Source organism: Eretmochelys imbricata, chromosome 24 (genome assembly GCF_965152235.1).
Source record: "Eretmochelys imbricata isolate rEreImb1 chromosome 24, rEreImb1.hap1, whole genome shotgun sequence".
In the NCBI taxonomy this organism is placed as follows: Eukaryota; Metazoa; Chordata; order Testudines; family Cheloniidae; genus Eretmochelys; species Eretmochelys imbricata.
The window spans coordinates 11959720-11986164 of NC_135595.1; the positions used below are offsets into that span (position 1 = coordinate 11959720).

General features: G+C 51.4%; 1 protein-coding gene and 1 long non-coding RNA gene across 9 annotated transcripts in view; one reads left to right on the forward strand and one right to left on the reverse strand.

The window, feature by feature from the left end:
• Positions 1-16745: 16745 nt before the first annotated feature.
• On the reverse strand, positions 16746-23702 carry DUSP23 (dual specificity phosphatase 23). Of its 8 annotated transcripts, none has more exons than XM_077840941.1 (3): positions 23606-23702; positions 19308-19582; positions 16746-17472 (listed from the first exon to the last, which is right to left on the reverse strand). In XM_077840941.1, the coding sequence occupies exons 2-3, from the start codon at positions 19575-19577 to the stop codon at positions 17287-17289; spliced, it is 456 nt and encodes a 151-aa protein (XP_077697067.1). In that variant the 5' UTR covers positions 19578-19582; positions 23606-23702; the 3' UTR covers positions 16746-17286. The 8 variants fall into 8 exon arrangements, with proteins under 8 accessions (XP_077697067.1, XP_077697065.1, XP_077697066.1 ...); XM_077840939.1 differs by lacking the exon at positions 23606-23702 and adding an exon at positions 23400-23544; XM_077840940.1 differs by lacking the exon at positions 23606-23702 and adding an exon at positions 23374-23523.
• The window catches only part of LOC144279437 (uncharacterized), a 49866-nt gene continuing 47061 nt past the window's right edge, over positions 23641-26445 (forward strand). The window contains exon 1 of the long non-coding RNA XR_013348671.1: positions 23641-23736. This is a non-coding gene — a long non-coding RNA (uncharacterized LOC144279437). The remainder of the gene's footprint in view (positions 23737-26445) is intronic.

Here is a 26445-nt window from a genome sequence, read left to right on the forward strand (position 1 = left end):
GGTCAAGAAGAGCTCTGCCCCTAGTTGGTTCCTCCAGCACTTGCACCAGGAAATTGTCCCTTACACTTTCCAAAAACTTCCTGGATTGTCTGTGCACCGCTGTATTGCTCTCCCAGCAGATATCAGGGTGATGGAAGTCTCCCATGAGAACCAGGGCCTGAGATCTAGTAACTTCCGTTCGTTGCTGGAAGAAAGCCTCGTCCACCTCATCCCCCTGGTCCGGTGGTCTATAGCAGACTCCCACCACGACATCACCCTTGTTGCTCACACTTCTAAACTTAATCCAGAGACTCTCAGGTTTTTCCTGCAGTTTCATACTTGAGCTCTGAGCAGTCATACTGCTCTCTTACATACAATGCAACTCCCCCACCTTTTCTGCCCTGCCAGTCCTACCTGAACAGTTTATATCCATCCATGACAGTACTCCAGTCATGTGAGTTAACCCGCCAAGTCTCTGTTATTCCAGTCACATCATAATTCCTTGACTGTGCCAGGACTTCCAGTTCTCCCTGCTTGTTTCCCAGGCTTCTTGCATTTGTATATAGGCACTTGAGATAACTCGGTGATCGTCCCTCTTTCTCAGTATGAGGCAAGAGCCCTCCCCTTTCACACGCTCCTGCTCGTGCTTCCTCCCAGTATCCAACTTCCCCACTTACCTCAGGGCTTTGGTCTCCTTCCCCCGGTGAACCTAGTTTAAAGCCCTCCTCACTAGGTTAGCCAGCCTGCTTGCGAAGATGCTCTTCCCCCTCTTCGTTAGGTGGAGCCCGTCTCTGCCTAGCACTCCTTCTTGGAACACCATGCCATGGTCAAAGAATCCAAAGCCTTCTCTCCGACACCACCTGTGTAGCCAGTTGTTGACTTCCACGATTCGACGGTTTCTACCCAGGCCTTTTCCTTCCACGGGGAGGATGGACGAGAAGACCACTTGCACCTCAAACTCCTTTATCCTTCTTCCCAGAGCCATGTAGTCTGCAGTGATCCGCTCAAGGTCATTCTTGGCAGTATCATTGGTGCCCACGTGGAGGACCAGGAAGGGGTAGTGATCCGAGGTCTTGATGTGTCTCGGCAGGCTCTCTGTCACATCATGAATCCTAGCTCCTGGCAAGCGGCAGACTTCTCGGTTGATGAAATTCAGTGTTAATAAATGCAAAGTAACGTCCACTCAATGTGGAGCGGCAATCAAAAAGCGAACAGAATATTGGGAATCATTAAGAAGGGGATAAATAATAAGACAGAAAATATCATATTGCCTCTATATAAATCCATGGTACGCCCACATCTTGAATACTGCATGCAGATGTGGTCACTCCATCTCAAAAAAGGTATATTGGAATTGGAAAAGTTACCGAAAAGGGCAACAAAAATTATTAGGGATATGGAACGGCTGCTGTATGAGGAGAGATTAATAAGACTGGGACTTTTCAGCTTGGAAAAGAGACAACTAAGGGGGGATATGATAGAGGTCTATAGAATCATGACTGGTGTAGAGAAAATAGATACAGAAGTGTTATTTACTCCTTCTCATAACACAAAAACTAGGGACCACCAAACGAAATTAATAGGCAGCAGGTTTAAAACAAACATAAGGAAGTATTTCTTCATACAATGCACAGTCAACCTGTGGAACTCCTTGTCAGAGGATGCTGTGAAGGACAAGACTATAACAGGGTTCAAAAAAGAACTAGATCAGTTCATGGAGGATAGGTCCATCAATGGTCATTAGCCAGGATGGGCAGGGATGGTGTCCCCAAGGATAGGTCCATCAATGGCACTGGTGTCCCTAGTCTCTGTTTGCAGGGGATGGATCACTTGGTAATTGCCTGTTCTGTTCATTCCCTCTGGGGCATCTGGCACCAGCTGCCGTCAGAAGACAGGATACTGGGCTCGATGAACCTTTGGTCTGACCCAGTATGGCCGTTCTTATGTCCCCAGGGATGGGAGTGCTCCCCGGTGCTGTGAGTGCCCCCTCATACCTGGGACTGTGAGTGCCTTCCTGTCTCTGGGGAAGAGTGCCCCCCTCACCCCCTGGGGAATGGGAGTGGCCCTGTCCCCTGGGCTGTGGGTGCAACCCCCATCCCTAGGGCTGTGAGTGCCCGCTCTGTCCCCAATGTTGTGAATGGCTGTGCGGTGCCCTTTGCTGCACCTCCCTGTTCACTGTTCTTTGCTGTTCCAAGGAAGTTTCTGGATAGTCCCCTCTTAAATGGCTCTGCAGGGAGAGGGGACTGTTGCTCTTGCCCCACCCCACCCTGCTGGGCCTAGCAGCCAGGACAGATGGGCACAGGTGCTGCCAGTGGCTCCCTGGGCACAGCGATGGGTGCCAAACCTCCTAGCTCTAAACCAATCCCCTGGGATCAAAGTGCTCCAGCAGGAGCCAGGGGGGTGGAGGGAACTGTGAGTGGGCTGGAAGCTCCAAGGCTGGAAGTGGGAGTGATGGCCCCACTGCTGATGGGACTGAGATCTCAGCCCCCACGCCCCCAATTCGTTCTCTTTCTTTCTTTCCCTTCCATCAGATGGAAGGAGGAAGGGATTCCCAAAAGGCAGGTGGGCAGTCTGCAGATTGGAGTGGGGGGAGGGGAGGGCTGGGAGTCAGGACTCCTGGGTTCTTGCCCCAGTTCTGGGAGGGAGCGTGGCTTGGACCCTGATCCAGCCAGTGGAGTGAATGCAAGGGCCTGCTCCAGGAGCTGTTGCAGGGAAAGGCTCTGGTCCTGAACAGAACTGCCATTATGTGTGTGGGTGTGTGCAGGAGGTTTGCACATCTCTATATGTCCATGTGCATGCAGGGTGTGTGTGTGTGGTGGGATGGGGTATCTGTGTGTGTGTAGGGTGCAGCTGGGCTGTGCTCATGTGTGGGCTGGGCGCTGCTTGGCGCTGGGGTTGAGTTGATGTGGAAGCTGTTGTGAACTGTTGTGGGCACTGGCTGCTCCAGCACAAAGGGCTGCCTTCGTAACGCTGCTCCTGCTGCACCCCCCATTCAGCCAATCAGCACGGCACAGTGGGTCTGAGAGCGGAGCCAGGGGCGCACCGCACAGTGACTCATGCCTTGCCCTGGCAGTGGGCAGCAGCCCTCCCTGCGTCACTGCCCTGACCATCACTCTGAGCCCAGGAGACTATTAAGGACAGAGCTCCAGTTAGAGGAGTTAGAGTAAATAATACTGCGGTAAGCAGCTTTCCTGCATCTCCCGGCCCATGTGAGTCAGGCAGCTCCGCTGGGTTTAGAGGCTGCTTGTGGAATGACTCCTAGCTCAGCCCTGCCCTCCCCATGGCCTTCTCTCCGGTCACAACCTTCCCTAAGCCCGGTCCCCCTGGGCCACGTGGTCTGGGGAACTGGGGTTGAACAGAAGCAGCCCCTCTGCCAACAAGGTGCCTCCCCATTCTGCCAGATCCAGCCAGGTCACAGCCCCGGGGCTGTGACATCACAGCCCACTGTCATACGATACCTATGATGCAGTGAACACAGGAACAAGCCTCAAAAGATCAGCATCCTCTCTGGGGGAGAGGGACACTGAAGTCTGTGGGGGAAGGGGAGGCGTGGATGGGGAAGGGGGAGGCTGCCCGGCTGCTTGCTCCCCACAGCCAGAGAATCGCAGAGCATCCACAGGGTTCTGGGGGCAGGAGATGCATGTGCCAAGCAGGGGTTGGCACTGCCTGTGTGTGTCAGTAGCAATCCTGGTGCCCAGGGCAGGGAGCCGAGGGGAAGGGGTCTTTGCCCAGGAGCCTCATCCTGGGAATAGAGAAACCCTGTGGGAAAGCCTGTGGCTTTGGCCCAGCAGCGGGGGCCTGTCATGGGCCATACTCCCAGCTGAGCAACATCTAGCCACCCTGCCCCTCACAGCAGAGCCTGGTGCGGGACTGTTTATTTAATCCCACCCCGTAATACCCACTCCCACTCCCTCCCCAGCATCATTTCTTGCCTTTTTATCCTGCTCCCACTTGCAAAACTCCTTAGATCCTGCAAAAGAGAGATTCCCCCATGCTACTAACAAACCCAAACCAATGGTCAGTTAATATATGATACAAATAAACAGAATTCAGACACAATTGTTATCACTAAAAGAATAAAACAACTCTTGCTTAAGCCATGTAAAAATACTTTAACTCCTGTTATAAAAGACATCATCTCTTTCTATCCCTCTCTTAAATGCAAGTCATAAAACATTTATTAAAAAAGAAAAACTTGCTTTACATTGCTGAAATTCTGTTTCTGACACTCTGACGAGCGATTTAGGGTTTCCCCTGCAAACTCTTGCACTCTTTTTTTTTTTTCCCTCCGCACCCAATCCTGCCCATAACAAAGTAAATTTTACCTGCTCCCGCTATTATGGCAGCGGGTCCTGGAGAACCCGTGGGATTGCTGCAGGGTTCTGTCTCACAAGCCAATACATGGCAGCCCCAGCTTCCTGTCAGCCAAGCCCAGAGAGAGACACCATCAGCTGGGCACCGCTACTCCCAAGTGGCACCTGTTTAGTTTGAAAAGCAATTACACATAATGGAGCCGGCTGTGTTTCCTGCAGTGGGAGCAGCCCCCTGAGACCAGACAGCCACTACATGGACTGTATGAAAGCAGAGGCCCAGACTAATGTATCTGCTGGGAGGGTACACACAGACACGCTGGCCTGGGACACGGAGCCACGGATCACACACATCGGGAGATAGGCTCCGGCCAGGCCACGAGTGCTGCTTAAATGCCTGTTGGTTTCTCTTAGCCCATCGGAGATGTAGCAAAAACCCAGGAGCGATTCTCCAGACAGGCCAGCAAATAGCTCTTCCAGCATAGTGCTTCCACCTACACGTGCTGGCATAGGCAGATGCCAGCGCTGTCCAGTCAGGGGGGGTGATCACCAAAGCACAGCACCTGGTCCCTTGGGTAGATCCTTACCAGCTGGTTATCTGGACGCAGCATATGCCTTGGAGAGCAAATGCCAACCAGCCCCTGTATTGTGGGGCCACAGGGGGACAGCAGGGACATGCACGCAGCCACTGCTCTGACCACTCTGCCATGAGCCCAGCAGGTCAGACAAGGGGCTGCGTTGGAGAATGGGCCATGAATCTCACAGCCTAAAGCATGCTAATAGCTGATTAGATAGAGGGAAGCTCCCCCACGCATGCATGGACAGCCTGTCCCAGCCAGCTAGCATCATGGTGAGCCAGGTCCTGGGGAGAAGAGAGCTCCAGACCTTGGGCTCCGAAGGCCCTGGCTCCTGCCACTTGAGTTATACAGACCCCTCCCGTTAGTGTGGCAGTCCTCGGCCCACGACCCTCTGAGGCGCCATGCTCACATGCAGTGCTGGTACATTGCATGCACCTCCTCGCTGCAGGCAGAGCCCACTGCGCAGCCGGGCTCTTTTCTGTGCAGTCTCAGCGCCTGGCTGCATTGCAGCATGGCCGGGAGCAGGGCTGGAACCTGGGTCCTTCAGCACTAAAAGGACATGCCCCTAGTGCTGCAGCAGCTACCCCAGCAAGGTGGCCGTAGCAGTAGGGTTGCCAGGTGTCCGGTTTTCGACCGGAACGCCTGGTCAAAAAGGGACCCTGGCAGCTCCAATCCGCACCGCTGACCAGGCCGTTAAAAGTTTGGTTGGCACGGGAGCCTGGGGCTGGCAGGGTCCCTGTCCAGCTTCGTACGACTCCCGAGAAGCAGCGACATCTCCCTCTGGCTCTTAGGCGGAGAGACAGCCATGGGGGCTCTGCATCTGCACACTGCTCCTACCCCCAGCGCCAGCTCAGCAGCTCCCATTGGCCAGAAACCGCATAGGCCTGGAATGGGACTATCCTAGCTTTGGGGTAATTACACCTTTGACCCCCATGTGGTCTACTCAAGGGATGCCCTCTCAGGCCTCTAGCCATCACCTCTCTCCAGGCAGGAGAGGAGTTTTGGTGATCAGGAGTTTGATCAGGAGTTTTGGTGACAGCTCCCCTGGGAGGGATAGCTTAGTGGTTTGAGCATTGGCCTGCTAAACCCACAGTTGTGAGTTCAATCCCTGAGGGGGCCATTTAGGGATTTGGGGCAAAAATTGGGGATTGGCCCTGCTTTGAGCAGGGGGTGGGACTAGATGACCTCCTGAGGTCCCTTCCAACCCTGATATTCTATGAATCTGGGACAGTTCCTCAGATTTGTCACCTAAAAAGAATGGGTTTGGGAATCTCCCTCACATCCTCAACCATGAAGACCAATGCAAAGAATTCATTTAGTTTCTCCACAATGGCCTTATTGTCCTTATTGTCCATTAAATCATCCCAGCCAGGGCTTTGTCAAGCCTGACCTTAAAAACTTCTAAGGAAGGAGATTCTACCACCTCCCTAGGTAATGCATTCCAGTGTTTCACCACCCTCCTAGTGAAAAAGTTTTTCCTAATATCCAACCTAAACCTCCCCCACTGCAACTTGAGACCATTACTCTTTGTCCTGTCATCTGCTACCACTGAGAACAGTCTAGAGCCATCCTCTTTGGAACCCCCTTTCAGGTAGTTGAAAGCAGCTATCAAATCCCCCCTCATTCTTCTCTTCCGCAGACTAAACAATCCCAGTTCCCTCAGCCTCTCCTCATAACTCATGTGTTCCAGTCCCCTAATCATTTTTATTGCCCTCCGCTGGACTCTTTCCAATTTTCCACATCCTTCTTGTAGTGTGGGGCTCAAAACTGGACACAGTACTCCAGAGGAGGCCTCACCAGTGTCAAATAGAGGGGAACAATCACGTCCCTCGATCTGCTGGCTATGCCCCTACTTATACAGCCCAAAATGCCATTGGCCTTCTTGGCAACAAGGGCACCATTGTTGACTCATATCCAGCTTCTCGTCCACTGTAACCCCTAGGTCCTTTTCTGCAGAACTGCTGCCTAGCCACTCGGTCCCTAGTCTGTAGCGGTGCATTGGATTCTTCCGTCCTAAGTGCAGGACTCTGCACTTGAACGTCATCAGATTTCTTTTGGCCCAATCCTCCAATTTGTCTAGGTCCCTCTGTATGCTATCCCTGCCCTCCAGCGTATCTACCACTCCTCCTAGTTTAGTATCATCCACAAATTTGCTGAGAGTGCAATCCACACCATCCTCCAGATCATTTATGAAGATATTGAACAAAACCGGCCCCAGGACCGACCCTTGGGGCACTCCACTTGATACCGGCTGCCAACTAGACATGGAGACATTGATCACTACCTGTTGAGCCCGACAATCTAGCCAGCTTTCTATCCACCTTATAGTCCATTCATCCAGCCCATACTTCTTTAACTTACTGGCAAGAATACTGTGGGAGACTGTGTCAAAAGCTTTGCTAAAGTCAAGGAACAACACGTCCACTGCTTTCCCCTCATCCACAGAGCCAGCTATCTCATCATAGAAGTCAATTAGATTAGTCAAGCATGACTTGCCCTTGGTGAATCCATGCTAACTGTTCCTGATCACTTTCCTCTCCTCTAAGATTGCGGGGTCAGTAGAGGACGTTTTGGAACAAATTGATAAACTAAGTAGTAATAAGTCACCAGGACCAGATGGTATTCACCCAAGAGTTCTGAAGTAACTCAACTGTGAAATTTCAGAACAACCAACTGTAGTCTGTAACCTACCATTTAAATCAGCTTCTGTATCAAATGACTGGAGGATAGCTAATGTGACACCAATTTTTAAAAAGGGGTTCAGAAGTGATCCCAGCAATTACAGGCCAATAAGCCTGACCTCAGTACCGGGCAAATTGGTTGAAACTACAATAAAGAACAAAATTGTCAGACACATAGATGAACATAATTTGTTGGGGAATAGTCAACATGGTTTTTGTAAAGGGAAATCCTGCCTCACCAATCTACTAGAATTCTTTGAGGGGGTCAACAAGCATGTGGACAAGGGGGTATCCAGTGGATATAGTGTATTTAGATTTTCACAAAGCCTTTGACAAGGTCCCTCACCAAAGGCTCGTAAGCAAAGTAAGCTGTCATGGGAGAAGAGGGAAGGTCCTTTCATGGATCGGTAAACGGTTAAAAGATAGGAAACAAAGGGTAGGAATAAATGGTCAATTTTCAGAATGGAGAGAGGTAAATAGTGGTGCCCACCAGGAGTCTGTACTGGGACCAGTCCTATTTAACATATTCATAAATGATCTGGAAAAAGGGGTAAACAGTGAGGTGGCAAAATTTGCAGATGATAAAAACCTACTCAAGATAAGGAGTACTTGTGGCACCTTAGAGACTAGTACTCCTTTTCTTTTTGCGAATACAGACTAACACGGCTGTTACTCTGAAACCTACTCAAGATAGTTAAGTCCCAGGTAGACTGTGAAGAGCCACAAAAGGATCTCTCAAAACTGGGTGACTGGGCAACAAAATGGCAGATGAAACTCAATGTTGATAAATGCAAAGTAATGCATATTGGAAAACCTAATCTCAACTATATGTATAAAGTGATGGGGTCTAAATTAGCTGTCGCTACTCAAGAAAGATCTTGGAGTCATTGTGGATAGTTCTCTGAAAACATCCACTCAATGTGCAGCGGAAGTCAAAAGAGCAAACAGAATGCTGGGAATCATTAAGAAAGGGATAGATGATAAGGTAGAAAATTGCCTCATTTTGCCTCTATATAAATCCAGGGTATGCCTGCCCATATCTTGATACTGAGTACAGATGTGGTCGCCCCATCTCAAAAAAAAAGATATATTGGAATTGGAAAATGTTCAGAAAAGGGGAACAAAAATGATTAGTGGTATGGAGCATCTGCCATGCCAGGAGAGAATAATAAGACTGGGACTTTTCAACTTGGAAAAAAGATGACTCCTTCTCATAACACAAGAACTAGGGGTCACCAAATGAAAATAGGCAGCAGGTTTAAAACAAACAAAAGGAAGTATTTTTTCACACAATGCACAATCAACCTGTGGAACTCCTTGCCAGAGGATGTTGTGAAGGCCAAGACTATAACAGAGTTCAAAAAGAACTAGATAAGTTCTTGGAGGATAGGTCCATCAATGGTCATTAGCCAGGATGGGCGGGGATGGTGTTCCTAGCCTCTATTTACCAGAAGCTGGGAATGGGCGACAGGGAATGGATCACTTGATGATTGCCTGTTCTGTTCATTCCCTGGCATTGGCCGCTGTCAGAAGACAGGATACTGAGCTAGATGGACCTTTGGTCTGACCCAGTATGGCCATTCTTATTGGTCACCTAAAAAGAATGCTTCAGGTGTGGTAACCTTCCTCACATCCTCCGCAGTGAGCTCCAATGCAAAGAATTCATTTGACTTCTCCCCAATGGCCTTGCCTACCTTGAATGGTCCTTTAGCACCTTGATCAGACAGTGGCCCCACTGATTGTGTGACAGGCTTCTTGCCCCTGATGTACTTAAAAAAAAATGCTGTTAATTTTTGTGTCTTTTACTAGTTGCTCTTCAAATTCTTTTTTGACCTGCCTAATTATACTTTCACAATTGACTCAGAGCTTAGACTCCTTTCTATTTGCCTCAGTAGGTTTTATTTCCAATCTTTAAAGAATGCCTTTTGGACTCTAACCACTTCTTTTACGCTGTTTAACTTGGGAGGTAGTTTTTTGGTCATCTTGTTATTGTTCTCTTTGATTTGGGGTATGCCTTTAGTTTGAGCTTGTGTCATGGGGTCCATTCACTGTGAGCAGCACCTCCTGCTGGCCATCCTGGGGATTAGCTCTGCCAGATTGCATTCCTACTCTGGTGTTGTTTTCTCCCGTCTTGTCTCACTTTGTTGCCCTGCTCACTCCCAGGTCTGCAGTTTCCCTCTTCGTGGCTTGGCCATCTGGCCAGGTCAGTAAAGTCCTCCTCTTCTGGGGGATTCACGGTCTTTCCAGACCTGCTGGCTGGCACCTCTAATGTCCTTGCCACTCCCCAGTGGCTAGTATAGTCCCTGTACAGTCTTACCCCTTACGGCTGTTTCCCTGGGCTTCTTCCTACTTATCAGGGTTCCCCCGCTCTGGGTTTGCCAGCCTCTAACTCCCACCATTCAGAGAGTGATTGCAGACTACTTCCATACAGCCTTTCCCAGCAACAACTCTTACTGCAGCTAGCTATCTGGCTTTATACAGGCCCTGCCTGTATCTGCACAGGTGAGCTTGTCCTTAATTAGCTGCCTCCAACCTAAATCTCCCCTGCTTGCAGCCTAATTAGTTGTTTGGGCCTCATGGCCTAATTCAGCTCTTGCAGGGCTAATGAGGTTAAGTTTACCCCATCACAGCCTGTGTCAAGGTTTCTTCTGAACTCTAGGGTACAGATGTGGGGACCTGCATGAAAACCACCTAAGCTTACTTTTACCAGCTTAGATTAAAACTTCCCCAAGGTACAACTAGTTTACCCTTGGACTTCCACTGCCACCACCAAATGTTTATCTGGGTTTATTTATTAGGAAAATGTTGTTTGGAAACGTCTTTCCCCCCCAGAATCCTCCCAACCCTTGCACCCCACTTTCTGGGGAAGGTTTGATAAAAATCCTCACCAATTTGCATAGGTGAGCACATACCCAAACCCTTAGCTCTTAAGAACAATTAAAAAAAAAACATTCCATTCTTGAAAAGAAGAATTTTAATAGAAGTAACAGTAAAACAGAAATAATAATAAAAAGACTCACCTCTGTAAAATCAGGATGGTAAATACCTTACAGGGTAATTAGATTCAAAACATAGAGAATCCCTCTAGGCAAAACCTTAAGTTACAAAAAGACACACAGACAGGAATATCCATTCTATTCAGCACAGCTTAATTTCTCAGCCATTTAAAGAAAACAGACTCTAACGCATATCTAGCTAGATTACTTACTAAGTTCTAAGACTCCATTCCTGTTCCGTCCCTGGCAAAAGCATCACACAGACAGACCCTTTGTTTTTCCTTCCCCCCAGCTTTTGAAAGTATCTTGCCTCCTCATTGGTCATTTTGGTCAGGTGCCAGCGAGGTTATCCTAGCTTCTTAACCCTTTACAGGTGAGAGGATTTTTCCTCTGGCCAGGAGGGATTTTAAAGGGGTTCACCCTTCTCTTTATATTTTGACAGCCTGTATTATGGTGTTTTAAAATAGTTTTCATGAAGCTTGCAAGCATTTCACTCATGACTGTTCCTTTTAATTTCCTAGTTTTAAGTTCCTAATTTAACTAGCTTCCTCATTTTTCTGTAGTTCCTCTTTCTGAAGTTAAATGCTATTGTATGCGTTTCTTTGGTATTCCCCCCACCCCCAAGGATATTACATTTAATTACACTGTGGTCACTATTACCAAGCGGTAATACAGTCCTACTGCTATGCTCTTTTTATTCGAGCATGGAATTTCTATCCCTAGAGATTCTGTTAGAGTTATTTAAAATTTTTACTATATTTGATTCTTTGCTTTCTTTCATACATAGTGCCACTCCCCGACCAGCACAAGCTTCTCTGTCAATCCTCTGTATTTTGCAGCCTCGTATTACGGTGTCCCACTGATTATCATCATTCCACCTATTATACCAATATCCTAGTTTAATATTAGGCACTCAAGTTCACCTGTCTTAGCGTTTAGACTTCTAGCATTCATACACAAGCACTCATAAAATTGGTCAATATTTAGTTGTCTACCTTCATGCGATGTAATTGAATGGGAGTCTTTTTCATTTGACTGTTTCTCTTCGGTTCCTTCAGTAGATTTTATCAATGTCTATCCTCTCCTCTTTACAAGGATATAGAGAATACCTTTTAATATATCCTTCCCTATGGGAGGTCTCTGGCCGAACTGTGTGCTTCTCCACACCTGTAGGCTTTTCCCCACCTTTATTTTAAAAACTCCTCTATGACCTTTTCGATTTTCCATGCCAGCAATCTGATTTTGTTTTGGTTTAGGTGGAGCGCATCCTTTCTGTCTAGGCTCTTCCTTTCCCAAAAGGCTCCCCAGTTCTTAGTAAACCTAAAACCTTCCTCCTTACACCATCATCTCATCCATACATTAAGACCCTGAAGTTCTGCCTGAAATTGGTCCAGTGCATGGAACTAGAAGCATTTCAGAGAATGCGCTGTAGGAGTTCCTGGACTTTAATCCATTACCTAGCAGCCTAAATTTGGCCTCCAAGACCTCTATCCTATCTGTTCCTATGTCACTGGTACCTATGTGTATCACAACCTCCATCTCCTCCCCAGCACTGTACATAAGTCTGTCTAGATCAGGGGTTCCCAAACTGTGGTATGTGTAGCCCCAGGGGTATGCAAGATGTCTCAAGGGGGCATGCGGGAGAAATTGTGTAATGGTGGATTTTATTAATTATTTTCTTTATTGCATTTTCATAAGAGGCTACTCAGATAACTCTGTGGGAATTTGTTATATAAAATACGGTAGTTAATTTACTTTAAGATGTACCAATGAGTACCCTGACACACAGAGATGCTAATGTACAGAGCCTTCACCTCCAATCACTGTACAGCGCAAGTTCAGTCGCCCAGCAAGTGTGCAGAACTTAGTCAGGGTTTTTTTGGGGAGGTTGTATATGTTGCACTATAACTATATCTGTATGTAACAGTGCAACATGGACAGATGGCTAATACAGGTAGTGTGAAGAAGAACATATAAAGGATCAGTGATGAGAAGCGAAGTGATGAAATTTGTCCTGCTTGCTGAAATCACTGGTGAGACAGCGATTACCGACTCAACATGCAGATCTCAGCCTGTGAAGCGAAACGTTGACACCAGGGACAAAACGGGATGCATATCAAAGAGACTTAATATGATGAAAAGTCCATCGAAATGGGCTTTACTTGGGCTGGAGGCAGTGAATTCCCTCAGCTGCAGCATGTGCTATGTGGTGAAGTCCTGTCAAATAACAGACTAAAACCACCTCTTCTACATAGACACTTGGAAACAAAACATGAACAACACAAGGGCAAACCATCGGCATTTTTCAAGCGGATGTGGGTGCAGCTAATGGTGAGCAAGGAAGTTTTGCGCTCTGCTGCTCCTGGTGACAATCTTAAGGCCCTTGACGCATCACTAGTGAGTTACAGAGTTGCAAAGTCAGGAAAACCTCACACCGTAGCAGAGGAATTAACACGACCTGCGGCTGCAGACATGCTAAGCACTATGCTTGGAGAGAAGGCCCAAAAATTAATTTAGTGCCGTTATCAAACAACACAGTGCCACATCAAATTGATGACATGGCCAGTGAGGTCCTAACTCAATTAGTGACCTGTGTCAGGAGCAGCCAGCACTTTGCAGTTGGAACAAAAGCAGTTGGCTGAGTTTGGGATCCAGATGCTAGCAGAGTTCCCTGAATTGTCAGACAGGGCTGTTCAAGGTTTTGATGCCGTTTGCTACAATGTACCTGTGTGAAAATGGATTTTCATCATGCACTGGAATGAAATCAAAGTATTGTCCAGTGCCTTTGTGTAGAAAACAACTTACGACTCCAACTATCACCTATCACACCAAACTTATACGCTGGTGCTCAAACAACCTCATCTGTCATGTTAATGGTGAGCGGTACTACTAAGCCATTCTTTACGGTGGTCAAAAATATGCATATATTAAAATTAAAACCGTAAATGATATGTACTATAGTCCTTTATATCATGTGTATTTAGATTCATAGATATTAAGGTCAGAAGGGACCATTATGATCATCTAATCCGACCTCCTGCACAATGCATGCCACAGAATCTCACCCACCCACTCCTGCGAAAAACCTCTCACCTATGTCTGAGGTATTGAAGTCCTCAAATCCTGGTTTAAAGACTTCAAGGAGCAGAGAATCCTCCAGCAAGTGACCCGTCCCCATGCTACAGAGGAAGGCGAAAAACCTCCAGGGCCTCTTCCAATCTGCCCTGGAGGAAAATTCCTTCCCAACCCCAAGTATGGCGATCAGCTGAACCCTGAGCATATGGGCAAGATTCACCAGCCAGATACGCAGCAAAGAATTCTCTGTATTTGTGTATTATAATTTGTACATTTTGTACATTTGGGCATTAAAAGGCTTTATAAAACCTGTATTCTGGTAGGGGGTATGTGGTCAGCTGGTGGATCTGGATGGGGTACGCAGGCACTGGTAGATCTGGATGGGGGTACGTGGGCAGCTGGTGGATCTGGATGGGGGTATGCAATAAGAAAATTTGGGAACCTCTGATCTAGATGAGACTAGGTAAGATCCGCAACCTTCATACCCAACAAGCAATTCACCATGCAGTTCTCCTTGTTATGACAAACCCAGCTATTTGTATTTCTAATAATCCAGTCCCCCATTACTATTACCTGTCTTTTCCTGATACCTCTTTGGGGGAGGGGAGCCCAGTTATCCTCAGTGCAAGACATCATCTGGAAGGAGAGTCCCAACTATGGGATCATTTCCCTCTACCTGAGCCTGATGTTCTCCTTCTCTGAGATGTTCATCCTCCTCAGCTGTACAAATGCTGTCAGATTGGGTGTGGGACCACTCTTCTGTGTCCCACAAAGCCTCCTCTTTGTACCACTCTGTCTCCCTTAGCTCCTCCAATTCAGCCATTCTGGTCTCAGGGTCCCGTATCCAGTCTCTGCAGGCCAAGAGCTCCTTGCACGGAATGCACACACGTCACCGGCCCACAAGGCACGAAATGGCACATGCTGCATTCAGTACAATAAACTGGACAACTTCCCTCCCCCTGCTGGACTTCTGCTTGCATTCCTTTTACTCCTGCAGGCTTGGTGGGGATTTTTTGGAGGGGGCTGTTAATTGGCCTGAGTTCAAAGACTGTTAATCAGGTGTATCTGGCTCCTACATTCCCTCTCTAAACTCCCTGGCAAAATGCCTGAGGTCACTTAGAAGCTGGCTTTTTAACCCCCTGTTCTCCCTGAGTAGCCCATCCCTCTCATTAAGCGACCCTTAAGGGAAGAGGAATCAGAGGACATGGGAAGCTCTCAGCCTTGCCTAGAAGGCTGCTTGACTCAACACACGGCCCCTAAACAGACCACACTATAAACGTCAATCCAGCAGGCACACAGCAAACAACCTAACAGACCACAGACGAGGGAGGAGAGACAGATGCTTCCAACCAGAGAGCTACTTGTCGCCCCTGGCTCCCAAGACACAGCTCCCTCTACTCCCTGCACACAGCAAAAGGAAGGCAGAGAGCTGATGCCTGGTGAAGCCATGGCTTCAGGGGGCATGGCTGGGCAAAAGCCAGTAGGGTTTCCACTAGAGGAAAGCAGACCAAACTCTTTTCAGATTTGCCAAGCAACTTGTATGGTGCATCCAGTCAGCCCTGCATTCCTGTCCACATCTGAGAAAAAACAGAGCAAAAGACCCCTATAACGCACCATTTGGCCTAGAGCTACCTGCGGAGACTAGCAGTCCCAGCTCTTCCAACTGCCATTAATATCTCTGTGCACTTTACAGTCCTTATCAGGCAACATCTCAGACCCCCACTGCAGCAGGAGGAAACTGCCATGCAGCTATTTCACAGAAGGGGTAGCTGCACAAAGTCACTGCTAGCATGGCTGGGAAAGAACCCTCCTCAGCATGGCAGAGCCAGGTCTCATCCACTTGGCCACGCTGCCTTTCAGAAGGAATGTGCCACGCTAAGTGCTTGGCTAGGCTGCCTCTGACCTAGGCTACACTCTGCTTGGAGGGAAACAGAACAAGGAACCTTGATTCCCAACAGCCCAGTGAATCTGCAGATTAACCTCTGAGTTCTGGGGCACTAGAGGGGAAGCCTTTGAGGCAACCAAAGTGTAAAATTTGGATTGTAAGTGCCTCAGGGCAGGCACAGCACCTAGCACAGGACGAACCTGGTCTAGGACTGCAGCCTCTAGGAGCTACTGCAACTCCACAGCTAACTAACAGCCAGGACCCAGGCTAGTAGGCACTGTTATGATGAACATTTACGTTCTGAGGCAAATGCAGCTCTGGGATAAAAGGGCAAAGGCTCACGCAAGCCTGCTCCCTTCTCTAGGAGTGGGAAATCCTCATTCCCCTTCTCAGCCACACTGACAAATCCTGCAGCCTGCCTAGGTGGAGTTGGGGGTGAGGAGGCAAAAACAGGGGTCCAAACCGCCCCCAGCTGATTGGTTTGTATTTAGGGCCCACCGTCAGCCAAACAGCCAGGCACACAGCTATTGCTCCAGGCTGCCACAAGCCAGGCAGCTATGGGGGCAGCTCGGCTCCAGGGCCCTGTGACTGCACGGCCACTCCCTGCTCCCACCCAGGACAGCTATGCTAAGCATAGTGGCTTTAAGGCTGTGACGTCTGGTGTGGGGACCCTGGGGCAAAGGGAATGGCCTAGAACCCTCTAACAGCCAGGCCCCCTCTGCACAGCAAGGGAAGGATCCTGGGCCCTTTCTAGCCATTCCTCTAGGTCTCCCTCTGTGGCAGGTACTTTCCAGCTTTAGCAGCAGGCGTGGCTTGTGGGAGGGGGTGACACAGGTGCCAGGAGGGAAGTGCCCCTCCAGTTTAGCCTGAGGCTCCCAGCCTCTTGGTGGCCTTGGAGAAGATAGGCTGTGTGCTGGGGAAGCTGGTTTGCAGCAGCAGATGCCCCCGCTACCTGGCCGGCAGTACCAAGAGCCCAGGGGGCCCAGGACAGAGCCTGCTGTAGCATGGCACAGCTGGCTGCCCTGGACCCGCAACCTCTGCACCAAGGAGAATCCCACACTGGCTCTCATGTAGCCACAACCCCCAGGGCCAGCAGCGAGTGACCTGCCCCAGCTGCTCCCCAGCCCCCTTCACTTCTGTGCAGCACTGGACACACTCCCAGGAAGCACAGGCATCCATGGGAGCAGCCCTCCCTGTTCTACGACCTGCACATGGTGCCCCGCTCAGAGATCACAAGGGGAGCCAATGCCAACTTCTTTTATTCAGGGCTGGGGTGGACACGTTTGCAGCAGCTCTGAAGAGTAAAAACCCCCAACACCTCCAGCCTCATCTACAGCCCTTAGCTGGATAGGCTCCAGCCCACACACCCTGCAGGCATGCATAGCCTGCCTACAGGGCAAAGCCCCACTCCGTCTCTATGGGCCTGGCTCTCCCAAGGCAAGGATCACAGGGGACTGGAGAAGACGTTGCCCTATGGGGCCCCCCCTTCCACATTGCTGCCCCTTGCCCCTCCCCGATTCAGATCTCATCCTCTCTGCCTCGAGTAAAGGGGGCTGAGGCAACCCCTGCCCCAGTGCAGGCAGATACTGCCGAGAACGGAGTGTGGCTCCAGGCTCTGAGACCAGCCCTAGCTCCCCTCAGCAGCCAGGAGTTGGGAAGGTTCCCTCCATGGGTCCAAAAACGCCCAGCAGGCACCTCCTGCAGGTGTCTGTGTAGCTGAGCAGCCCTCTCCCTCTGCCCCCCATTCCCCGTGTAGGGAGAGGGGGGCGCCGCCAGCTGTGGCTATTTGATGTGGTGGTGGAACTGGATCACGGCTTTCTCCTGCTCATGCGTCTCAATGGCTCCAGGCCGGATTCTCCGGATCTCGTGGATGGCGTCGACTCCGGTGAGTCTCTGGGCTTTCACCAGGTAACAGGCCAGCATGGTTCCTGTCCTGCCAAATCCCAGCATGCAATGCACTGCCACCGCCTGGGGGAACAGCACACGGCAAGGTTAGGCCAGGCCTGGTACCTTCACCCCCACTCACATCTCACTGCCTGGGAGCAGGTGAACGTCCCAGAGCAGAGCAGGAGAGGCCTGCCCTCATCTCCGGCACTGAGTGACAGAGCTGGGTGTCCTCAGCCATGAGTGCCCTGGCCAGCCCGGTAGGTGGAAGCCCTGGATGTGCTGCATGGAGCCCAGTGTGCTGCTGTGGGGAGTGGCAGAGAGATACCCTAAGGCTGAAGGAGAATGACTGCCCTCTGCTTACCCAGCACCAAGCACTCTGGGGTGGTAGCAGCAGTGGGAAATACCCAAGGGCTGGCAGGCTCTTCGTCCTGCCCTGACATTTTTCCCAGCATGAGCCACGTTCAAAGTGATGGCTGCTCGGGTGTCTGGACTTCAGGCTCCCATCACAGGCAGTCAGGACCCAGAGGGCGTGACAGGGTGAAAATGGTGCAGTGCCCCCAGGATCCACACTGGGTGCAGGTGCAGAACAGTTCTTGGCCCTGTCCCACTGAAGCAGGGATGGGAGGGGTAAGGAGGTGTAAGACCTGCCCCACCCCAGCCAGCCTCAGAGTTGGGGTGACTCTGGGAAATCCCCCCACACCTGTGGTGACGTTTGAGAACCTGCTGCGTCAGGGCCCTCCGAGGCGGGTTACAAGCTGCCTGGGGCCGAGCGGCTGCTCACAGAGAGCTGTAGGGGGCTGTTATATGCCAGCCTGGTGCCCCCAGGCAGAGATTTTCTGTGGCACGGGCAACACCAGGCCTCATGCTTCTGGGCCTGTGGAAAGCCCTGTTACCGTTCCCACGGCAGATCCACACCACCAACTCCCGTCTCCTCCTGGGAGCTAGCTAGCATTCAAGCCTGCCCTCTCCTGGATGGAATCAGAATGGCACAGCCATGTGTCTCTGGCCCCACACTGCCTACAGCGCAGGTGTCCAGGGCCTGGACCTCAAGCGGAGCCCCATGCCAGCCAGCACTGGGAAGCTCCCATGGACACAGTGTGAGGCACAATGACCCCAGCTCTAGGGACCAGGGCTGTTCCGATCACTGAGTGGGGGACAGGCCCATAGGGGACACGCCTGAGCTGGATCATAGCACGAGGCATGAGCAGCCCCACCAGGGAGGGGGAACTCCAGCACTGCTGGCTCAGACCTTGGCCCCTTCTCCTGGGACTTGCCCCAGAAGAGCAGCAATCCCTGCCCGCAGGCCCAGAGCCCTTCCTGCTGCTCTGGGCAGAGTTTGGGCTTGAAGGAGAGCTCTGCTCAGGCCCAGTTTTAAAGCCCAAGCTGAACCCACCCCGGGCACAGCCGACCCGAACCTGCCCTGAGCGTCCAGTCCTTTTCAGACCTGCCCCAACCCTGACATTTCCTCTCCGTTCCAACACCACAGCCTTGTCCCTGGGGCTCAACCTGGTGGGGACTCCCAGCTCCCCACACCCTGTGCCTGCAACCTGTCTCTGGCCACAGCTGCGTTATTTGGAGTCGCTGCGACTCCTCAGTGCACTCACTCTGCAGCGTACACAGAGTGCCAAGGGGGCGGCCGGTGGGAACAGGGCATGCAGACACTGTCATGCCAACCCCACAGGCTGGGGGAGGTGATGAGAGCTGACCTGAGCCTCAGAGGGTCGGGTTGTTTTCAGACCTGAGCTCAACTCCTGGTTGGGTCCCAGCGAGTTGCCAGGCTCTAGCAGGAAGAGAAGGGCACAGGGAGAGTGGGGGCACTTCCTGGGCATCACAGCCACATGGCGCTTTCAGACCAACAGCCAATCCGGCTGCAGGGGTGTGTATGCACGTGGGGAGAGGTTACGGACAGGCCAGACCTCCCCCTTGGTGCTGGCGTCCTCCACAATCTGCAGAAAGTGCTTGATCTGCTCCAGCGATGGGGCACAGAAGTCCTGGATGCGGAGGTGATGGAGCTTGATGCCAGGGCAGGTGTCGTGGTAGGGCGGGCTGCGCTCGGTCAGTGACACCAGGTGCTGGATGCCATGCTCATGCATGTACTGGTAGTGTGCGGGCTGCCGTGGCATGGCCAGCCCTGCCAGCTTGCCAGGCACCACCCAGGAGAAGTTTGGAGGGACGGCTGACGCCATCGGTGCTGCAGGCAGACACAGCAGCATGTTAGAAAGCGCACTGTAGGAAGACACATTCCTAGCACCCTGCTGCCCCTGTGCCCCCATCTCCAACCTGGCCCAGGGCCTCCCTCCATCCCCATCCCTGGTTCCAACCTGGTCCTCACAGCTTCATCCCCATAGCCCCAAAGGCTCCAACCCCTGCTGCTCTAGAGCAGTGGAGGGGACGGGGAAGGTGGCACCATCCAGTCCCCTTTTCACTCCACGTGCTCTGCAGCCCATCCATTAACTGCCTGACAATGGGGCCAGACACTTGCATGGTGGCACCAGCCCTGCCCCATGAGTCCAACACTGACTCCAGCTCCTGGAGCTGGCACAGCTGCAACACACGCTGGCAGTGGGAGGGCTAGATACACAAGCCAAGGCTGCTGAGTATAGAGCACAGCCTGACCCCAAAGCTGCAGAATGGAGCTTGTCGGTCTGTCATTCTATGGGGCTGGGTGGGGAGCTGCCATTACCACAGTTCCCGGCCTCCCTCGCAGATCCACCTGCAGTCACTACACTGTCTAAACTTGAGCGGGATTAAGGGGCACAGGAGCCAAGTGTTGATAAATTGGAGAGGGGTCAGAGAAGAACCATGGAAATGAATGACTGACAGGTTAGAAAACCTATCTGATAGTGAGAGAGTCCCGGAGCTCAGTCTATTTAGCTTAACCAAGAGAAGTGAAGGGGTGACTTGATCACGGTCTGTAAGTACCTACATGAGGAACAAATATTTGATAACGGGCTCTTCAATCCAGCAGTGAAAGGTAAACACGATCCAAGGGCTGCAAGTTGAAGCTAGACAAATTGTGAAGGGAAAGAAGGCGTGCATGTGACCCCATGATGGGGATTAACCACTGGAACCATCTACCAAGGTTGTGGTGATGGAGTCTCCATCACTGGCCATTTTTAGATCACGACTGGATGTTTCCCTAACAGCTCTGCTCTAGGAATTATTTCAGGCCAGGTCTCTGGCCTGTGTTATCCAGGGGATCAGACTACATGATCACCATGATCCCTTCTAGCCTGGGAAGCTATGAAACAAAAGGATTCCTCTCTCTCAGTCATGTGACAGCCCCACTCAGGGGGCAGAGGGCTGAGCGTTGACTCCTACCTGACTCCGAATGGGACTGGCCACACCCCATCCCTTTGAGACTGGAGCGAAGAGGAGTTGGCTGTGCAGAGCCCAGACACAGTGCAGCCATTAAAACAACAAGGAGTCCAGTGGCACCCACTGCCACCTCCCACCCAGGCCCACCAGCCCCTGGCCTAATGTACTGTGCCCCCAAAACAGAGTGCCAGGGCTTGGGGCCAGGGGAGGGGGCATGGCCCAGCCCACTGCAGAGCCCTCCTGTGCCCCCTGCTCACTGACCCAGGTCAGGCCTAGCTGCCCCCAGAGCAAACTCCCTGGGGCCATGAAGCAGAGCCCCAATCCCAGAATGCACCTGGCAGCTACAAGAATAATCCTGCTCCATAGACGAGTTGGGATAAATTCCCGTGGCCCCCCAAGGGGCTGGGCAGATCCATGAACACCTTTTCATTGGGGAGCAGGGCCTGTGCCAGAGACCAGAGTGCACTGCGGATTCAGGGCCCTATTCATATCCCCACACCTACTAAGGGGGTGCTAAGGCCGAAGCGCTGGGTCCCCTGGCAGGCCTGGGGCATTGTGGGATTGCTAGATGCCCTTCTGGGCCTGAGATGCCCCTTGTCCCAGAGGCACGTGACCTCTGGGAGGTGGAGGAAGGTGTCAGGGTGCATCAGAGCTGCTCCCACCGCAGGCTGGCCCCAGAAAAAGCAGGATTATCTGTTCGGGGTTCAGATGGTCACAGACAAGGGGGAGCAAGGTGCCTAGCCCTCAGATGGCACCAGTCCCCAGACAGTCAGGCAGCACCGTGCAGATGCCAGTACCTGTCAGAGCCATGATTTCTCCTGGCTTTCCTGCAAGGAAGTGGCTGGCGATTCTGCGCTCCTTCCTGCTGTCCTCACCTCACCCAGGCAGTGCAGGGCCACCTGGAGACTCCTGCTTCAGCCACTCAGGGGCCCCAAGGCACCCACAGTCACAGGGCAGTTCTGTAGGGTTAGTTCCCAACCACTCTGAGTCTCAGCACCCCGGATGAGATGGGGATCAAACCATGCTTCTGGCTGAGGTGTTGGGAGGAGGACCCACTGAAGATAGATTTTTGAAAGCGCTCCCCATGCAGCAGTTCCCCCCCTTACCTCTTCCCCACATGCACGCACGGACCCCAGGCACTTTGGCATCCTGCTTTTTCCTGTTTGCTCCTTGACAGGCTCAGATCCTATAGTGACAAGAGCCAGAGGAAAGCTATCCTGCCCCACCCCATCAGTCTAGTCCTGAGACACAGAAATGGAGCCCTGGTCATTTTGAACCCCGCTCATTGTCTCTTCGCTAGGGAAACGATGGATGCTTTTTGGAATCAGATTAAATGGGGGGAGAAGAGCCCTAATTTAGTGCAACACCACGGTCCTCATTTTAGCTGCCCCACAGAAGACACGCACCCCATGGATCCAGCAGCCCGGAACGCAGCCCCAGGACACACCCGAACTACAGGTGTCACAGAACTGTCACTAGCCATTTCCTGACAACTGCACAAGGTTCACATTTCAGCCAGCCAGTGCCTGGGGAGAGCTTCAGTTCCTGAGGGGGGGTAGAGTGGGGGAAAAGGACACCCAGACTCCCTGCACCGAACTCTCGGATACATCTCTGCCTGCCTCAGTGCGCCAGCACCCCCAGCCGGGCAACACAATGACCTGGCCTGCACTGACCTCCAGGGACCTCCCTGGGTGGCTGCACCCTGCACACACTTAACATCACAAGGGAGGGTGTTGGTGAATCAGTAACACTCCAGCACTATAGCTCCTCAGGCCCAGCAGAGCAGCTGTTCCACACTGAGTATCACAGATAAGCCAGCAGCGAGTCCCAGACCCAACATCAAACATTTTCACAGTACAGTTGCTGAGAGTATCATTTCCATCAACCTCTCATAACAATTATTTAGCCCGTACATTTTGGGTAAATCTTAGAAAATGTCACCTCAGCCCCATGGCTGTGCCCTAACCTGTAACATAACAGACATTTAACCCTTTAAAACGCTTGCTAATTGCTTGCCGCAATAATATCCTGTGTCAGTGAGTTCTGCAGGATAACGGGACCTTGTTTTAAAAGGGGTTTGTTGCCTTATTTTGTATTATGGGAATGGAATAAGGAGAAGACTTAACAGTCCCCTCTGCTCACCTTTCAAATCTCCCAAGATGGCACAGTCCCCTGAGCTAGCATCCAGCCCCCAGCCCAGCACCCACAGCTCCCCCAGTCCAGCACAGATCGCACCCCAACCACCCCCCCAGCCCGGCACCCCCCCACATCCCCAGCCCCCCCACATCCCCAGCCTGGCCCCCCCAGCCTAGCACCCCCCCCGACAGCCACAGCCCGGCACCCCCCCAGCCTAGCACCCCCCCGACAGCCACAGCCCGGCACCCCCCCAGCCTAGCACCCCCCCCCCGACAGCCACAGCCCGGCACCCCCCCAGCCTAGCACCCCCCCCCGACAGCCACAGCCCGGCACCCCCCCAGCCTAGCACCCCCCCCCCCGACAGCCACAGCCCGGCACCCCCCCAGCCTAGCACCCCCCCCCCGACAGCCACAGCCCGGCACCCCCCCAGCCTGGCACCCCCTGGGCTCGGGCCCTCCGCGTCTCACGCTCCCAGCCCGGGCTGCAGCAGGCGGAGGCCGCGGCCGCTCTCGGAGCCCGGCCCAGCACCTGAAGCCGGGCCGGCTGGTGCGCACCCGCTCTCCGCAGCCCGCCGGCGGGAGCCCCGGCCGCGCGGGGCCTGGCAGAACCGGGGTCGGGCCGGGCCGGGCCAACGCGTGACCCGGGGCCGTGCGAGCCGCGGGTGTCTGGCTCCCGGAAGCCGGGGGAGGCGCCAGGCCGCTGCGAGCCCCAGAGCTCCGGGCGGCGCTGGCTGGGGAGGTGGGGAATCGCTGCGACTTGCCGGCGCTGGGGGTCCGGTCGATATCGCTGATCGCCGCGGGGAGGAGACGGGGAGGCTCGACAGAGGCTGGAAAATTGCTTGAATATGATTGAATCAGAACCCAGTTATCCGGCCCGCAACTAGTGGGACAGGTGAGACTGCGCCCACGCAGGGCCGCCGCGGAAGGAGTTGTGGGGCAGGAAGCAGGCAATGGCTGTAGCAAGAGAAGCCCTCCAGAAGCTCCAAGCCAATGAAGGGCTAGCAGGCTGAAACAGGAGGAGAAGGAAGGTAGCGTAGTAACAGCCACTGAGGGTGTTATAAAGGGAGTCAGTATCATTCTTGTCACTTTGCAGATGGGGAAACTGAGGCACATATCAGGGAAGTGACTTGCCCAAGGTCACAGAGCAGGCCCCTGGCAGAGCCAGACGAGAACCCCTCTACTCTGGAGTCCCAGGCCTGAGCTGTCTCCATCAGGCGCATGACTCAACAGAGTTATTTTTCTGTTTTCTAAGTACAGTACTTCCTTGAACTCTGTAAAGGGATCCCTGCAGTCTGACTGAAGGGCTTGTGCCTGGAAGACACACCTCCATGCTGCCATGAAATTAATTAAAACCGGAAATGTTACGCAGCATGTGCTCTCTCTTCCCCCTTCCATGATTCCCTATATCTGCCTCTGTACACAGCCCTGCATTCTTCTGCCCCACAGGTTCCCCTTAGGGCCCCCAGAATATCTGATATTGATGTTAACACCTCACTGAGATGCAGAGAGCAGTTCACCACTCTCACAGTGACAGGCTCAGGCTCTCTGCAGACTCAGGCAGTGTTGCTGTGTCCATTACATTTGGGGCAGCTCCTCCCTCTCACAGCAACGGGCTCAGGCTCTCTGCAGACTCAGGCAGTGTCACTATGTCAGGTACAGTTGGGGCAGCTTCTCCCTCTCACAGCAATGGGCTCAGGCTCTCTGCAGGCTCAGGTAGCATTGCTGTGTTGGTTACACTCAAGTGAGGTTTTTATGATTTTCTTTGCAGCCATGAGGGCTAGTAACTGCCTTTTGTTCCAAGGAAAGCTGTGATTGCAGGCTGTGAGGAACAGGGCTCTAGGCAGAGGCCTAAGTGCCTGGGCTCTAATTCATCCCTGGGGAGGAGAAGAATTCCTGTGGTGGTGGCTGGGAAGTGCTGATGGACTCTGGTGTGTAGGGTTGGTGTATTTCTGGGAACAGCAGATGGATTCACAGGGGCTGCTTGTGCAGGGTGTGTGTGACAATTTTATTACTTTAAATCTGCATGCACAAATATTGTGCATTCAGACTGGGATTTTCACAGGTGACTGAAGCTCTCTCAGGCTTCTTTGGATATCCCAGGCTAATTTCCTCAGGAACATCTGAAAACATTTTCACCAATAAATGAGCAGCCTCCCATATCCCTGCAAAACAATGAATGAATAGAAAATGATATGCACAAATCTTGTTATCCCAAATGAAGTTCCCAAACACTTCAAACCAAACACACTGGTGTAAATAAAACAATAAAATAAGTTTATTAACTACAGAAAGATAGATTTGAAGTGACTACAAGTAGTGAGGCATAAAAGTCAGAATTGGTTACAAAGAAATAAAAGGCAAAACACAAACTAATATCTAACGTAACAAGCTCAGCGAATTCAAAGCAAAACTCTTTCTCATCATATGTTCTAACAGTCTTACTGGCTGAATCTTCGAGCCAGGATCTCTCTGCCTCATCCAGTGATGCTTCCTTTGTCTTTTAAGTGTTGTCATCTCCAGCTGAGGTTTGGGAGCAGCAAGTCTGTTTGCATGGGAAGCCCCAGCTGTTCCTTTGCCAAGATGTAAATTTCTCACTCACACCCTTCTTCCTGCCAAAGAATGTCCCCTTAATCAGGTGATAGTCCATTTGTTTATGTTGGCACCTGGCCAAGGCATCAGTTTGCCTTTTGTCTCTGAGGAACTGGTTTGTGCCTGCTTTTCTAAACTTGGAACATGTCTCAGCAGTCTCATACTGTATAATCTTATGACTTTACATACAATGTTGTCACACATATTGTACCAGGACAGTAATGACCAGCAAATTATGAGTTTTCAAATGATACCTCACTAGTCATATTTTGTACAAAATTTATCATCGTCTTGTAAAAGTGGTAAACATAAGGGTACAGACTGTCACACCTACTTTGACAGGGTAACAAGCCTTGTGGATGGGGGGAAGCAGTAGATACGATATATCTTGACTTTAGTAAGGCTTTTCATACTGTCTCGCATGAGCTTCTCATAAACAAACTAGGGAGAGATAGCCTACTATAAGCTGGATGCATAACTGATTGGAAAACCATACTCAGAGAGTAGTTATCAGTGGTTCACAGTCAAGCTGAGGTCCCACAGAGATCTGTCCTGGGTTTCATTCTATTCAATAGCTTCATACATGATTTGGATAATGGCACAGAGAGTACATTTACAGATGCGGATGATACCAAGCTGGGTTGCATGCACTTTGGAGGACAGGATTAGAATTCAAAATGATCTGGACAAACTGGAGTAATGGTCTGAAATAAATAGGATGAAATTCAATAAGGACAAATGCAAAGTACTCCACTTAGGAAGGAACAATCAGTTGCACACATACAAAATGGGAAATGAGTGCCTAGGAAGGAATACTGCAGGAAAAGATCTGGGGATTATAGCAGATAACTAACTAAATATGAGCCAACAAAGTAATAGTTGCAAAAAAAGTGATCATTCTGGGATGTATTAGTAACAGTGTTGTAAGAAAGACACAATAAGTAATTCTTCCACTCTACTCAGTACTGATAAGGCGTCAGCTGGAGTATTGTGTTCAGTTCTGGGCACTACG